This window comes from Pan paniscus, chromosome 14 (assembly GCF_029289425.2).
Source record: "Pan paniscus chromosome 14, NHGRI_mPanPan1-v2.0_pri, whole genome shotgun sequence".
Lineage (NCBI taxonomy): Eukaryota > Metazoa > Chordata > Mammalia > Primates > Hominidae > Pan > Pan paniscus.
The window spans coordinates 45,228,644-45,244,184 of record NC_073263.2 but is presented as its reverse complement, the minus strand read 5'-3'; the positions used below and the strand labels follow the sequence as shown (position 1 = coordinate 45,244,184).

Below are 15,541 nucleotides of genomic sequence, written 5' to 3'. Positions count from 1 at the left end.
ATACTTAGCATAACAATGATTTCCCAAAAGCAAACATTTTATTTCATATTCAGCTATCATTCCAGAATGTAACTTAATTAACAAAGCTAGAAACATTCACTAATTTGAATGTTCCATTTGTCTCTTTACATATCACATTTGTTTTTCTTTTTAAAAGGAGCGTAACAATAAAATAGACAAGATATACACAAAAGGCACCCTAAAGAAGTGGATATTATTCTGTTGTCTTTAGGGGAGAAAAACAACTTATTTACATGTATTAAATTGTATACAAGAAAATATATATATACCTTTATATTGCTGTAGAAGTCAGTCAGCTAAGGTTTAATTAAAAAAAAGTGACAGAAAAAGGAAGCACAAGTTTAAAGCGAGTTTAAAATACATTTAAATGGACAATCAGCAAGAGAAAAAGATGTCAAAGACAGAAGATTGAAGCATTAACAAGCAATCTTTATGTAAAAGGAGAAATATTAAGAAAAGTGCATTTCATATTTATCTAGAAGCTAGAAAAATGGTTCAATTTAGTTATAGCAGATTAGATACAGGTATTGAATTCTCAAGTTTTCTTAGATTCTGAAAATATGCTTATTGACAAAAAGAATTCTCAGAATTATAGTCTTAAAGTATAAATTTATTCTTAGTCAATGAAAGCATACAGATTTTCAGGTAGTTTATTTAAATCATTTAATAGCATCTCAATTTCTCATAAAGATCGAAAAATCAGCTATTATTTTGTTTCTACAACTGGTTAGGGTGGGTAAGGCCTGGGCAGAGGAGAGGTACGCTCACCACTTTTGGCATTAGAAAGAGGAGAACCAGAGAGTGTGAGCCATTGATGTTGCACCTGGGGAAAATGATCTTCATCTCCCTTCTTTCTACCCTCCCTTCTCTGACTTTTCACTGTAGCTATTTTGAAGTCAGTGAAAGTCACATGCAGGTGTCAGGCACCAATACCATCTGCCTGCCCCGGGTTACATCTTTTTAGTTTGGCTAAGAGTAACCTCATTTCACCTGACTCTCATGAACCTTCTCACTCACTCTAGTCTGGGTGTTCTCCTCGCCTTTGCCAATTTACATGATTTAAAGACATCTCCCGAGGTTGCTGGCTGGCTACTCAGACATACACATGACAGCGCGGAGTCAGTTGCCGTGCAGCGGCTGCCAGAGAACACTGTATAAGTAAGTGCTCATCTGGCCAGCTCCTATCTCATACAGACACTTCCCAAAGCACAAAATGGTGGTTCTAGAGAACACAGCCATTTAATGACAGGAAATTAGGTAAATTTACAGCTGAGATCCGTCAGCCTAATTTTGGCTGAAAAGTTTTACAATTGCAGAGCTTAACTGTTGAGCACAAAGGGAGAGCATGACAGCCAGCTCCTGTTAAAACCCAGGTCGGTTGGTGGTGCTAGAAGAATGTTAATAACCCATGAAAGATGCATAGTTAGAAAGATGGATTTAGCTTAGATCCTAAGAAATGGGGGCTTTCCATCTAGAAGCTTGACTCTGGCACAGTGCCTGACACACACTGAGTTCTAAATGCCACTGAATGCACGTCATAAAGCAGTGGGAAACTGTTACTCAAAGAATTACAAGCCTAGGTATACTCCTGTTGAGTCATGTGAACTTTCCTCTGACTCTTTCTCTTTGGGGAAAAGTTATTTAATGTTTGAGAAAGTGGAGACTGAAGTATTTTCCTGGTGTTGCATCCCAGCATCTCCTACTCTTTCCTTCTAGGGACCGCTTTCCATTCCTTTCTGCTCCTTAACCACTTTCTATCTTCATCCATCTGTCATCATTGCCAATAGCTGTTTTCTTTCACCTTGACATGGAACTTTTCATATACTTGAAAACCACAGTGTATTCCTGCCTCAGCCTTTCCCCTATGGACCTCTTTGTCTCTTTATCTGTAAAATGAGAGGATAATAACCCTTACCTCATGGGGTTGTTGTAAGGATTCAATAAGAGAATACACATATAAATCAGTGAGAACAGTGCCTGGCATGTTGCAGACACCATGTTTGCTATTATTAGTATAACTAGAAGAGTCATCTTCATTTAATTTTTTACAGGGAATTCCCATCTGCTGCTCCCATTTATGAAACCAGAGACATTACAGACCTACATATATTCCCTTTACTTGGACAGCAGACTGTTCTCTTGCTCTTCCTCTAGCTCACCTTTGTCCCTCTACTTCCTGATATGCAAACTCCAATCGAGACACTGCGCTAGGACTGTGGGCAGATCTGTGTATGGCCCAGGACTAGAGCAGCAGATGGGCTCTCAAGGACAGTGAGCACCTCCAAAACATCACCAGACTAACCTGGAACTTCTGAAGAAAGGAAGCCCCAAATCTTTATCTTTTCTTTATTAATGCCCAAATTCCCCTTCACTGCTGCAGAGAGTCATGTTCAAACAACGCTCCTCCTACCTTGATGTCAGTACTGAAGTTGCCAATTTTGTTGCAGCCTGCATTTTCCAGGTGGTAATTAGCCCACCTCAGCAAGAGCTCTTCAGGGGAGAGTTTCATCAAATCCTCCAGGCTCTCACCTTCTCTCAAAAGAGCAATCAGAGCTGAAGAAGCACAAAAACCACAGAAAAATAAATGCAGCGATGTTGGGGGAGGGGGGTTGGTTATAACTTTCATTAAGCTCTGCTAAAATGCTAAAGATAACAACGTTACCTCTTCGGGGTAAAGGTTCTTGTAGCCTTTCCCATGGATTAAATATTTTATTATTATTCCCTAAAAAGAGGCGTAAGCCATTGTGAGCTTATTTATTATCTCCATTTTCCAGATGGAGAAAACAAAGCACAGTGAATCTCAACGCTATGTTTAAGAACATTTGGGCAGAGCCATAAAAATAACCAAGGCTACTGGCTCGGATGTTTTGCTGGGTCTGTCAAACCACATTTCACAATATGACAACATTTTTGCTTTTAAGAGATCAATTTTGTAATAATAACAATGTTCTCTTGTCTATTCCCATAGGTGTTTTATATTTCAAGTGCTTACCTGCCTAATTATAGCAACTCAACACTGTAATCAACTCTCCTCTACGTTTTCCCAGATGAGTAAGTATTTTTTTGCTCAGCTAGAAGGTTTAAATTTAGCTGAGGTCATTATTTGAAGATCAATATTCTTTCTCACAGGTTCTAAGATCCCTATTTCCTCTCCCCCGCCTTCTTTATATTATGTTTAATACATTGGTTTTTAAATAATATTTCAGGATTTTTCATTGGTTATTGTGATTTGGACATATAAATAAAAAAGTATGTATAACTAAAGATTAGAACTTGACTACAGATTTCATACTGGTAGGATTTGTACCTGATAACTAAAAGATAACATCGTGTTTTGCATGATACTTATCAAGGTTGGCTACCTCTGTCTAAGCCAGGGGGCTGTCACTGTTTACATACAGATAAGATGGTGAGAGAAGACGCAATAAGATTGACAGCTACATATTTAGTTGAGAACTCTGAAACCCTAAATGGAATTTTCTACGGTCTTCAAAAATGTTTATTCTAGCCTGCATAGATTTAAGGTGTGTAACGTGATGTTTTGGTATACTTATCTTGGTAGACACATACACAGTAAGGTGGTTACTGTTGGTCAAGCAAATTAACATACTCACATCTCATATCGTTACCTTTTTCTTTCTTTCTTTCTTCATTTCTCTCTCTATCTCTTTCTTTCTTTCTTTTTTGTAGGAAGAGTGCCTGAAATCTACTTTCTTGGCAAATTACCAGTATACAGCACAATATTATTAACTATAGCCCTCATGCTGTTTAGATCTCCACTTATTCATCCCATATAATTGCAACCTTGAACCCTTTGACCTATACCTTCCTCTATAGTTTTGATAAGAAATAGACCAAGTTCCTCCTAACCTGGTACCTTCACTATAGTATACGAATGTGAGTTGCTTACTTCGCAAAATGCAAGTTAAAAGTCCTCTTATTTGTTACGAAGTATCTAAAGGCAAAGTGAGCTCTGAAAAAACCTCTTGAGGTTAGAGTGCCAAACATTCAAGACTGAGCCCTATGCTCCAAACAAACATTATTGTTAGTCTATGGTCTTAAAAAGCTTTTGCTCCATCATTAAAAAACGTCTGGTCTGTGTGTATAGAATCTGTTACATGAATACCATGGAATCAATATAACTGTGTAGTTTCCAAAACTTGAGAATTTCTGACATCTTCCTCCTAGAGTCCCCAACGCGCTTAGTTATTAGAAAGCTGTGTCATAAATGACCTTTGGGACTTGCTCTTACCTTCATTTCTGCTGAGTTCAATGTCAGCAAACAATCCAATCTTGATGACTTGCCACAGAAGTCCCAGGACCAGATAAGGCTTCCCCTCCTTCAGGTCCTCAGCCCCTATGTTGACCACATGGCACCCGATGGCTGAGGCAGAGTTCAGAGCCAAGTTCAGATTTTCCTGAGGGAGAAAATGCATGCAAGTTTTTATTCTATGACTTTGTAGATGCCAAATAATACCGATGGCAACAGTAACAACGTTTTCCTTCTGCGAAGGTCACGGGTTTAGAGTCATGGTCTTCACTCATTTTAACATTGAGAAAAAACAGTGACTCATAACCAGAAGAGAAAATCCAGTAACCCAGACACCGACCACTCATGCAATGGTCCATTCAATCAAACCAGCACCATAAGTTGAAGGCCCATTCTGGTTGGCATGAGACTAATGAGGCCTATATTTTTCCATCTTGCTCTGTGATGAAGCTGACACACAAAACATCTCTACTGGGCAAAAATAAAGCAACACCTTTGAGAAAGTCATTGTCCTGTCACTGGCCATCATGAATAAGACAATTGTTGATGTAAATCAAGATCATAAAAGAGAGTAGCAGAAGAGCTTTTTGACTTGCAGATTGGGTGTTAAGAAAATGAAAAGGCTGGCACAGAGGCTCATGCCCATAATCCTGGTACTTTGAGAGGTCAAGGCGGGTGGATCACCTAAGGTCAGGAGTTTGAGAGCAGCCTGACCAACATGGTGAAACCCCATCTCTACTAAAAATACAAAAATTAGCTGGGCATGGTGGCAGGTGCCTGTAATCTCAGCCACTCGGGAGGCTGAGGCAGGAGAATCTCTTGAACCCAGGAGGCAGAGGTTGCGGTGAGCTGAGATCACGCCATCGCACTCCAGCCTGGGCGACAAGAGTGAAAACTCCATCTCAAAAAAAAAAAAAAGAAAACGAAAATGAAAAATAGATACAATGAAAATTCCTGGAAAAGATGGAATGGTTTTTGCTAGGTCGATTTGTTGAGTATCCGTAATAACTAGGGAACCTGAGTATACACAAACATACTCATAGATCCTATGTTCTTATGAGTAACAACAATGCAGGTAATGTAACTCACATATAGTCGAGATAGAGTCAAGGGAGTTTTCGGTCCAGACTCTGTATGTACTATTCTTGAGTTTAAAAAGGAAGAGATATCAGTGTCAGAGATGTATAGAAATTGTTTTAATTGGCAAATTAAAAACAAAGCAAAGGCCGCCAGTGAATTAGGAAAAGAACTATCAGAAGAAAAGTGGGTCCCTGTTCTAGTGCTTAAATGATGAGTGAAAAATACAACAGTATATATGGTCAAGATTATGAGTAAATTTAACATTAAGTGCATTCATATGTGTTTAATCATTGTTCTCAATTTGGTTACCATTTCCATTTTTAAAGTACACAAGGTTGCTTAAATCCACACAGGAGATAATGTATTGTTCATGATTTAGAAGTTAGATATGGTTTCTTAGCAAAAGAATTATAATAATGTTAAAATATTGGAACACAACACAGAAATACACTTACTGCTGGTTACTATTCCAGTTAATCAACAAATTGATGGAATAAAAGCAAGTTATATTTATTATACTCGTGGCTGTGGCCAAAATTACTATGAAGGCTGCCAGAGTACTTCCCGTTTTTCACCCCCTCGCTTCTTAGAAAGGCTTATGTTTTCAGCTAAAATGCTCTCTATTTGGCATCAAATCAAAGATAAATTGCTAAGGAAAGCTTGAGTTAAAACTTTAGCCAAAGTGAATTTTATTCCTAAGTGGCCAAAACAAACATACAAAGCCCCAGCTGCTACCACTCCACCAGTCTCCCTTCCTTGCTGCTCAGAAATGTATCCCTTTATCCCTGAAGTATGACAAGTCACCAGCCCAAAGCCTGGGTTTTGGGAATGATGTCTGAGCCCCTGAAAAAGGCAGACTCAGCAGTTATGATGCTCATTGATGCCAAACAAATCCTGTATTATGGTAATGGTGGGAAGACATACCTGAATGGTGAAAGGGGTTAGCTTCTTTTTGTTGATTGTTCTTTCATCAATTGTGTCTGGCACTGACAGGTTGATCATTTTACTGAAAGAGAAACAATTAAATTAAAGAAAGCAGTCTTCTGAATAACAGAGCCCAGTAACATTGAATTTAAATTCTAGCAATACCATAATCAAGAAGATAGCAACAGAATCTGTGATGTTTAGATATAAAATCAGTTATGCCGTTTGACTAGACTCAAACTATCTGCGGGAAAGGTGAATACTACTGAAGCCATATTAATATATTGAGGTTGGAAATGAGGACCCCACTTCATTCTCTCACCTAAACAGCTGCAAAATTATCCTGATTTCCTTAGCACATTAGGAAATTCTGGGTGGATAACCAGAGTAATTCTACCACAAGTACTTTATTTTCTTAGCCATGAAAATTGTCCCCATTATATAAAAGACTATCTACAAAATTCTGAGCTTATTATTGTCTACATTTCTATTTGATACAGGACCAAACTTTGTATCTTCAGCTAATCATATGATAACATTTTTATATCCTTCTCAGTGCCCTAGGCTGAGTACCAACGAGTCACAGGGGTCTTAGAAGGTAAAACTAGCAGATTGAGGGAAGACCATGGGGTGCCTTGGGTGGCAACCTAAAAGTTAGAATTTTGATTTTTTTATAGCAATTGAACCTTTTAAAAATGAATTCTCAGGACAAACTAATAAATAAAATATCAAAAGTAGAATTGCTCTGGTCAGAGCAGAGGAGAAAGCTCAACGTCTTGCCCACCCATTGTTATCCTTTAAGTCCTGAGTCCCTCACATATTGAGCACCTCAAGTCACTTCACTTACAACACGGCCTGCGATGACAGAGAACCTGCTGAAGCAAGAGCTACAGAGGTATTTTCAAAGACACCACGCTGCATTGAGCGGCACCGTATTTAGAGGCCTCCCGTGGGTAGGATGCAGTCCCCCTTTTCCAGGTGTCCTCAATGTTTGAGTTGTGGATTTCTGTGCACCACTCAAAGGTTTCTTTGCTTAAGGACTACAGTTTAAGCACTTCTTCCATCATCCTGCTGCTATTATCAATTCTATCTGCTTTCATGGTGAGCCACGCTCAGATGAAGCCAAGCAGCATATATTCCAAAAATATATAACCAGGAAAATTGTCCTCATTATAGAAAAGACTATCTATGTACTTCTGAGCTTATATAATGTCTACATTTCCGCTTGATGCCTGATCCAACTTTATACTTTAAACTTGTCATCAGATAAACTTTTTAATGTCCTTCTATAGTCATTAATCAGTATTTTATAAATTTCCCCCACTTAATTATCTAATACACTGATTAGACATCTAATGCTTTTGACTTGGTATAACTATACCCTCCATGTTTATCTCTATAATGTGTATCCCTCCTCTCCACTCAAGCAATAGCAATTTTACATTTCTCATTATAAATTGTTTTTGAATTTAGTTTGCTGTCCTGGACCTGGCCAAGTGAAAGTCCAGAAAAGCCTTCTAGGTGCAGCTGAGCACCAAACAAAGTTGGCCTACGATAAATACAATTAATTGTTGATGGTCTAGAAAATGGGCAATTCTTTGGAAACCAAGAAAGAAGTATTATTTACCAAAGGACAATGCCATCTCCAACAGCATTAAAGAGATCATTCGTGTTTGGGTTCATTGGGATGACATGCCGACAATCAGGATCATTTTCCAGGGCTTTGTTTATCCAGTTGACAAAGGCATACTTTTCTTCCTCTGCAAGTAAATGATTAAAGTGGCTCATTTGCAAAGTGAAACTCTATTATAAACAAAATTATGCATGTGGATCTTAAATTCTCATTCCCAGCAGAGAGATGTGAGTTTATTCAGTCCATTATCTTATCATCTCATATTTATTAAGATTTAAAAATCTCAGATCACTTGGGAAATAGGCATTGAGTCTGTGTACTCCAAGTCACAAAACATAGAGCACACAGATTTAAAAACTATCTCTCTGTTTCTTTTCTTTTTTTTTTTTTTTTTGAGATGGAGTCTCACAGTGTCACCCAGGCTGGAGTGCAGTGGCGCGATCTCGGCTCACTGCAAGCTCTGCCTCCTGGTTCACGCCATTCTTCTGCCTCAGCCTCCCCCGTAGCTGGGACTACAGGCGCCCGCCACAACACCCAGCTAATTTTTTGTATTTTTAGTAGAGATGGGGTTTCACCGTGTTAGCCAGGATGGTCTCGATTTCCTGACCTCGTGATCTGCCCACCTCAGCCTCCCAAAGTGCTGGGATTGCAGGTGTGAGCCACCATGCCCAGCCAAAACTATCTCTCTGTTCCTATATATATGCATAATCCAGATATATATTTACATTTAGAAGCAAATATATACATATGTTTATTTTCTATATATAAATACATAAATAATAAAAATATTTTATTTATATATGTGTATACTATATATACACACATATAAATACAAATGTGGTATAATGCTTACAGGACAAAGCTCAGGATTCCACTATTAGCTCTGCTGGTTTAAATGTTGGATCACTGTGGACAATCCTTATTGTACCTCTGAGTTTCTTGATACAATTATAATTAAATTGCTATAAAATAAAATCATTTGGATATAATCTTTTTTTCCTAACAGTAAAGCTGCCAGAAGGTGATTTTTAGATGTTTTAATAAAAACTCAAGTTATGTCTTCACAGCCTAGCTATGTTTCCCAAACTGTCAGTTTTTGAAAACAGTAGTGTCCCTCAGAGAAATCCTGAGTCATAAAAGTTTGGGAAACACTGTGTAATGTATCTCCGCCTTAAAGATTCACATTGCACATTTGACTCAGCAAAGGTTCTGAAAATTCCTGTATTTAAAAACAAAAGGCCAAACATTGTCTTAGCAACTATAGATGGTATTTAATCATGACTTATCTTTTTTTTTTTTTTTTTTTTTTGAGACAGAGTCTTGTTCTGTCGCCAGGCTGGAGTGCAATGGTGCAATCTCGGCTCACTGCAACCTCTGCCTCCCGGGCTCAAGCGATTCTCCTGTCTCAGCTTCCCGAGTCGATGAGATTACAGGCATGCGCCACTGCACCCAGTAGAACGGGGTTTCAACATGTTGCCCAGGCTAGTCTTTAACTCCTGACCTCAGGTGATCCACCCGCCTTGGCCTCCCAAAGTGCTGGGATTACACACGTGAGCCACTGCGCCCGGCCTCATTAGCTTATCTTTAAGATCAACTAACGTTTTGAATAATTCAGTTTTGGAAATGTTGCAATAACTATACTGTTTGGCCTGTTGGAAGTTTCCATTATGGCTGTTGGATGGCAGCCTTCGGAATAAATTTACAAATTTATTCCAAATCAATGAAAACATAATTTTTTGATCACTTAGCAGGTGTTAAAAATTATCATGAAGTTTAAAGATAGAAGTTTGAGTAGCTAATTTTGTCCATAAGATTTAGAAAGGAATCTGGGCAGCCTTTAATGATTGTTTAAATGCTGATCAAATCATTTTGTATTGGACCCTACCCAGAGCTAGGACTGCTCCTATATTATGTACCCAGAACTGACCCACTTAGTCACAGGAAAACTGGGAGTCATCCATAAAGCTGTGTTTGCTTCTGTCTTTGTTTACATCCCTTAGGTTTGAATACCAAGTTTAGAATCTGTAATCCTGAAATCCTGCTCCCACCCAGGAGTTGAGCCTACCTGAATAGGAGTGTTGGGTGCCAACGCTAGACTGCTCTGAAGTACCACCGATCGCACAAATCCCTTCCTTCTTATTGATTGCTTTTCTAAAGGTCTTGGCAACATCTGTGCTTTTTAGGCCATGGAAAATCTGCAAAAATATAATGTATCTTTAGAAACTCAAGCAGTGATCAAGAAAATCACAAAGGAAAGAATATGTAATGTCGAAGCAAGGAGGTAAGGAATGTCTTTCTGGATATTTTTTAAAACAGAATTCAAGTTCCAAGTTTCAAATGTGTCTCCTTGTATTCTGCATGGTACTCACCTTGATAAACTCATCAAAGCTGATCCTTCCATCTTGGTCCAGATCACCTGTAGCCATCAGGTTTTCTGTAATTTCTCTTACTCTATACCCAGGCAAAGGCAAGCAAGCAGCCTTGAACAAGTCATTCAACTCATTGAAGCTGATGTATCCATTGCCATCAGTATCTGTAATGTACACAATACACTGAAGCTTCAGGACGATTCAGACAACAACTTTTAGAGAGGTGAGGGAAGACTAGATGGAAGGTGAAGGGATGAGAGAGGCTATCATTCAGGCATTGAGGCATGATCCCAGGGAAGAGTCAGAATCTCACAAGACGCCTGTTGCTACTGAATAGGGGTGCCAGCATTACTTTCAACATCCACAGTAAAAGAGTCATAATTTCTATAAGGTACCTCTGTTTCCACAAAGAACTCTTATAGAAACTCTTAAGGAAACCACAGGTTTAGTGATAAAGAGTAAGAGAAAGTATGTGATGGTATTAAAATCAAGGAAACAGCAAAAAAGAAGACAAGATATAAAAGATGAGACTTACGAACCATTTCCAGGAACAAACTATGTAAGAGTAGAGTCCATATTCCATGTTTTGATAGAGAAAGTCATTTTATTGAAGCATATTTTTCAAAAATAAGTTCTCCCAGCTCCTCTAAACGAATACTAGTGGTTTCTTGTCATCTCTGAAATTTTGCTCATGTTCGCATTTCATTGAATCTACCCTGAAGCTACTCAGTGAAGAAGAGAATGATGCAATTTGGGGTACCAGGTCTACTCACCAACTTTGGCAAAAGCTTCTCTGAGCTCCATCATTTCCTCATCGGACACTGATCCTCTGGCCATTTTTTATTGCTTTAGGTAACAGATCTGGAGAGAAGAAGAACATAAGGGATGACTTTTGTGCGTTTGAATTCTTAAAATACCACATTAAGAAGCAATTCCCATTTATTACATGAAGAAATAGTCTTCTGCATCCCCCATGATTTAGAACTATCTTCCCAAAATGTAAGTCAGAAATACTTTTTTCTCAATCCTCCATGTGGTGGTCTCCAAAGATGGCTCTCAACAATTTCTTCCCTCTTTGTCTATACAGACTGCTCCTCACATCAAGAGGTAGAGCTTATTTCCCTCCCCTAGAATCTGGGCTGGTTTTTTAACTGCTTTGACCATTAGAGGGTGGTAGAAATGATATCTGGGGCTGGAAACTTCTGCTTCCTTCTTTTTGGAATGCTCATTCTTAGGATGCTCCCTCTTGGTACCCAATTGCCATGACATGAGACATTTCAGCCACATAAAGAAGCCAATGAAAGAGAACTGGGTGCACTGGTTAACAAACCTGCTGAGATCCCATCTGACAGCCAGCATCAATGCCAGCAACCTGAGAGGGCCATTTTGGGCTTTCTGGCCCATTTGAGCTCCTAGATGACCACATTCCCAGCCAACATCACATTAAGCAGAAGAATCGCCCAGCTGTGCTCAGTCAACCAAAAGAACAGAGAAGACAAAACGAGTGATGTCTTAAATCACTACGCTTTAGAGTAGTTACCCAGCAATAAGCAACTAAAACACTTCACTTTTACATAAATGTCTTTTTTAAGAGGTATCTTCGTGTTCATATTTAAAATTAGTATTTGACCAAGCCAACAGATACAGTTTATAACTTCAAAGGAAGTTAATCAAAATTCTCCATATTATTTAGGGATGAACAAAGGGAAGCTGACCCTCTCATAATTCAGCTATGGGAATCTGAGGCGCTTTCTAGGTGTTTTCTTCTCAGAAAAGCGACAGTCTTGCTGAGAAACAGTGCTTGAGTAATTTCCCTTTTCCTGTGATTACTGCTGCCCTCTAGTGGGTGAGAAGAAAATAAAACATAAAACGGATGATAATCTCCATGCCCCTAGCTAACCCACACCAGCATGTTTCAAATCGGAGACCCACTGAAGTTTGCTGAACTTACTGGTGCAGAGGGGATAAGTGGAGTGGGAGTGTGGGGGTTGGGGTGTTTCTAAGCATAGTTATATTTTGGATAGTTCAGGGAAGTTATCGATTTAAAAAAAAAATTGTGACAGGATGTTGTTTTCAGTAGATTTCTTTTTTATATTTTCATATTATTCTATAGTGCTGTATTTGTTCTTGATGGCCACCAACAACCACACCAAACAGAAAACAGTCTTAACATCAAAACCTGTAGGCCAAAAATGCATTACACTCAATTTTGCAAATCCATATCCATTATCCAACAAATTACCATCCTGCCACTTACATATATCAGTGGTTTCAAACTTTTGTTCCACCAAGCAACCCTTTGTTGACAGAAACCTTACATGTAAACCTTACATGTAAGCAAACAAATAAAAATAACAACTCTGAGTCTTTGGTTGAAAAAACCCAAATGTCCCCCTGCCCCTATCTTATCTCCTTGTCACCTTCATCTGTGGGAACTCCAAGGAGCATGATTTGAAAATCATAGAATTATATATGTATTCATTTAAATTTAAATGTATTCATTAAAAATATATTTTTGATATCAATAAAAATTTTATTTTATTATTGTCTTACATACCTAAGAAAGTATTGGTACATTGGATCTTTTAACGGATGACAGAAACTGTCGAGGGGTTAATTGTATTAAAAATACAATCTCACTAACACATCACAATAACCCTAAGAGACAGGCACTGGCTATCTGGCTTTCTTGTCATCTCTCTCTCTCCCTCCCTCTCGTCCTTTTTTCTTTCCTTCTTCCTTCCTTGTTTCCTACCTTCCTTCCTTCCTTTCTCTCTTTCTTTTTCAGAATGCCTTTTTCCAAAAATAATTTGAGCTAAGTTACAAAGATATATCCAAACCCAAGAGTTAAACCAACTAAATGATGTAATTGATAAGAAAGAAAGCATAACTGAAATAAGATGATGGTCGGGAGGAACTCTAATACTTAAAATACATGCCTAAGACCCTGCATGTTTTGCTACAAGTAGGCTGAAAATCTATCTCCAAGTTCTCTAGAAGCTAAGGCAAAAAGGAAAGTATCATCGGTTATACAATTCACTATCTATGAGACAAACCAATTTTCTTCGGGCAGCAGATCTGATGTCTGACAGCAAAATCTTCACACAGGCTTTAAGAAGAGGCCATTTGTGGGACGGGGTAAACACAGGTTTTGTGTTTCTTACAATGTCCTTCAATGTAGGCTGATGGCATAGGTATGTATATTCTCATTGTATAGATCAGAAAACAGTATCTCAGAGAAGTTAAGATACAGATCTCAAATCACTCAGCTGGGTGGAGAAGCAGCCAAAACTCCAATCCCCAAGTCTTTTCTCCTCTCCCAGGCTGTCTACTCGGGTTCTCTGCCTTCATGTTCCTGTTAGACACACATCCCATCCATCCATTTATTCACTAAACAATGAATTATTCCCCCTCCCCCTCCTCCTCCCCCTCTCCCTCTTCCTCTCCCCACGGTCTCCCTCTCCCCACGGTCTCCCTCTCCCTCTCCCCACGGTCTCCCTCTCCCCACGGTCTCCCTCTCCCTCTCTTTCCACGGTCTCCCTCTGATGCTGAGCCGAAGCTGGACTGTACTGCTGCCATCTCGGCTCACTGCAACCTCCCTGCCTGATTCTCCCGCCTCAGCCTGCCCAGTGCCTGCGATTGCAGGCGCGCGCCGCCATGCCTGACTGGTTTTCGTATTTTTTTGGTGGAGACGGGGTTTCGCTGTGTTGGCTGGGCTGGTCTCCAGCTCCTAACCGCAAGTGATCTGCCAGCCTTGGCCTCCCGAGGTGCCAGGATTGCAGACGGAGTCTCGTTCACTCAGTGCTCAATGATGCCCAGGCTGGAGTGCAGTGGCGTGATCTCGGCTAGCTACAATCTCTACCTCCCAGCCGCCTGCCTTGGCCTCCCAAAGTGCCGAGATTGCAGCCTCTGCCCGGCCGCCACCCCGTCTGGGAAGTGAGGAGCGTCTCTGCCTGGCCGCCCATCATCTTGGGATGTGAGGAGCCCCTCTGCCCGGCTGCCCAGTCTGGGAAGTGAGGAGTGCCTCTTCCCGGCCGCCATCCCGTCTGGGAAGTGAGGAGCGTCTCTGCCCGGCAGCCGCCCTGTCTGAGAAGTGAGGAGCCCCTCCGCCTGGCCGCCACCCCATCTGGGAAGTGAGGAGCGTCTCTGCCCGCCCGCCCATCATCTGAGATGTGGGGAGCGCCTCTGCCCCGCCGCCCCGTCTGGGATGTGAGGAGCCCCTCTGCCCGGCAGCCGCCCTGTCTGAGAAGTGAGGAGCCCCTCCGCCCGGCAGCCACCCTGTCTGAGAAGTGAGGAGCCCCTCCGCCCGGCAGCCGCCCTGTCTGAGAAGTGAGGAGCCCCTCCGCCTGGCCGCCACCCCATCTGGGAAGTGAGGAGCGTCTCTGCCTGGCTGCCCCGTCTGGGATGTGAGGAGCGCCTCTGCCCGGCCACGACCCCGTCTGGGAGGTGAGGAGTGTCTCTGCCTGGCCACCCCGTCTGAGAAGTGAGGAGCCCCTCTGCCCGGCAGCCGCCCTGTCTGAGAAGTGAGGAGCCCCTCCGCCCGGCAGCCGCCCTGTCTGAGAAGTGAGGAGCGTCTCCGCCCAGCAGCCGCCCTGTCTGAGAAGTGAGGAGCCCCTCTGCCCGGCAGCCGCCCTGTCTGAGAAGTGAGGAGCCCCTCCGCCCGGCAGCCGCCCTGTCTGAGAAGTGAGGAGCGTCTCCGCCCAGCAGCCGCCCCATCTGGGAGGGAGGTGGGGGGCAGCTCCCGCCCGGCCAGCCGCCCCGTCAGGGAGGGAGGTGGGGGGCGCCTCCGCCCTGCCGCCCCTTCTGGGAAGTGAGGAGCCCCTCTGCCCGGCCGCCACCCCGTCTGGGAGGTGTACCCAACAGCTCATTGAGAACGGGCCATGATGACGATGGCAGTTTTGTGGAATAGAAAAGGGGGAAATGTGGGGAAAAGATAGAGAAATCAGATTGTTGCTGTGTCTGTGTAGAAAGAAGTAGACATAGGAGACTCCATTTTGTTCTGTACTAAGAAAGATTCTTCTGCCTTGGGATGCTGTTGATCTATGACCTTGCCCCCAACCCTGTGCTCTCTGAAACATGTGCTGTGTCCACTCAGGGTTAAATGGATTAAGGGCGGTGCAAGATGTGCTTTGTTAAACAGATGCTTGAAGGCAGCATGCTCCTTAAGAGTCATCACCACTCCCTAATCTCAAGTACCCAGGGACACAAACACTGCGGAAGGCCGCAGGGTCCTCTGCCTAGGAA

The 15,541-nt window shown here is 41.5% G+C and overlaps 1 protein-coding gene across 24 annotated transcripts in view; it reads right to left on the bottom strand.

Annotated features, from left to right (window-relative positions):
* The window catches only part of LCP1 (lymphocyte cytosolic protein 1), an 86,182-nt gene that overhangs the window by 22,203 nt on the left and 48,438 nt on the right, over positions 1-15,541 (bottom strand). For 12 of the 24 annotated variants that reach the window (XM_055096715.2, XM_034936698.3, XM_055096720.2 and 9 more), the window contains 8 exons: positions 11,071-11,158; positions 10,298-10,461; positions 9,994-10,123; positions 7,923-8,055; positions 6,296-6,377; positions 4,274-4,439; positions 2,432-2,574; positions 291-317 (listed from right to left, as the gene is read on the bottom strand). In XM_055096715.2, the coding sequence (XP_054952690.1) occupies positions 291-317; positions 2,432-2,574; positions 4,274-4,439; positions 6,296-6,377; positions 7,923-8,055; positions 9,994-10,123; positions 10,298-10,461; positions 11,071-11,134 (909 nt within the window). In that variant the 5' untranslated portion in view covers positions 11,135-11,158. The remainder of the gene's footprint in view (positions 1-290; positions 318-2,431; positions 2,575-4,273; positions 4,440-6,295; positions 6,378-7,922; positions 8,056-9,993; positions 10,124-10,297; positions 10,462-11,070; positions 11,159-15,541) is intronic. The other 12 variants (XM_034936700.3, XM_055096726.2, XM_055096729.2 and 9 more) reach the window with 1 other exon arrangement.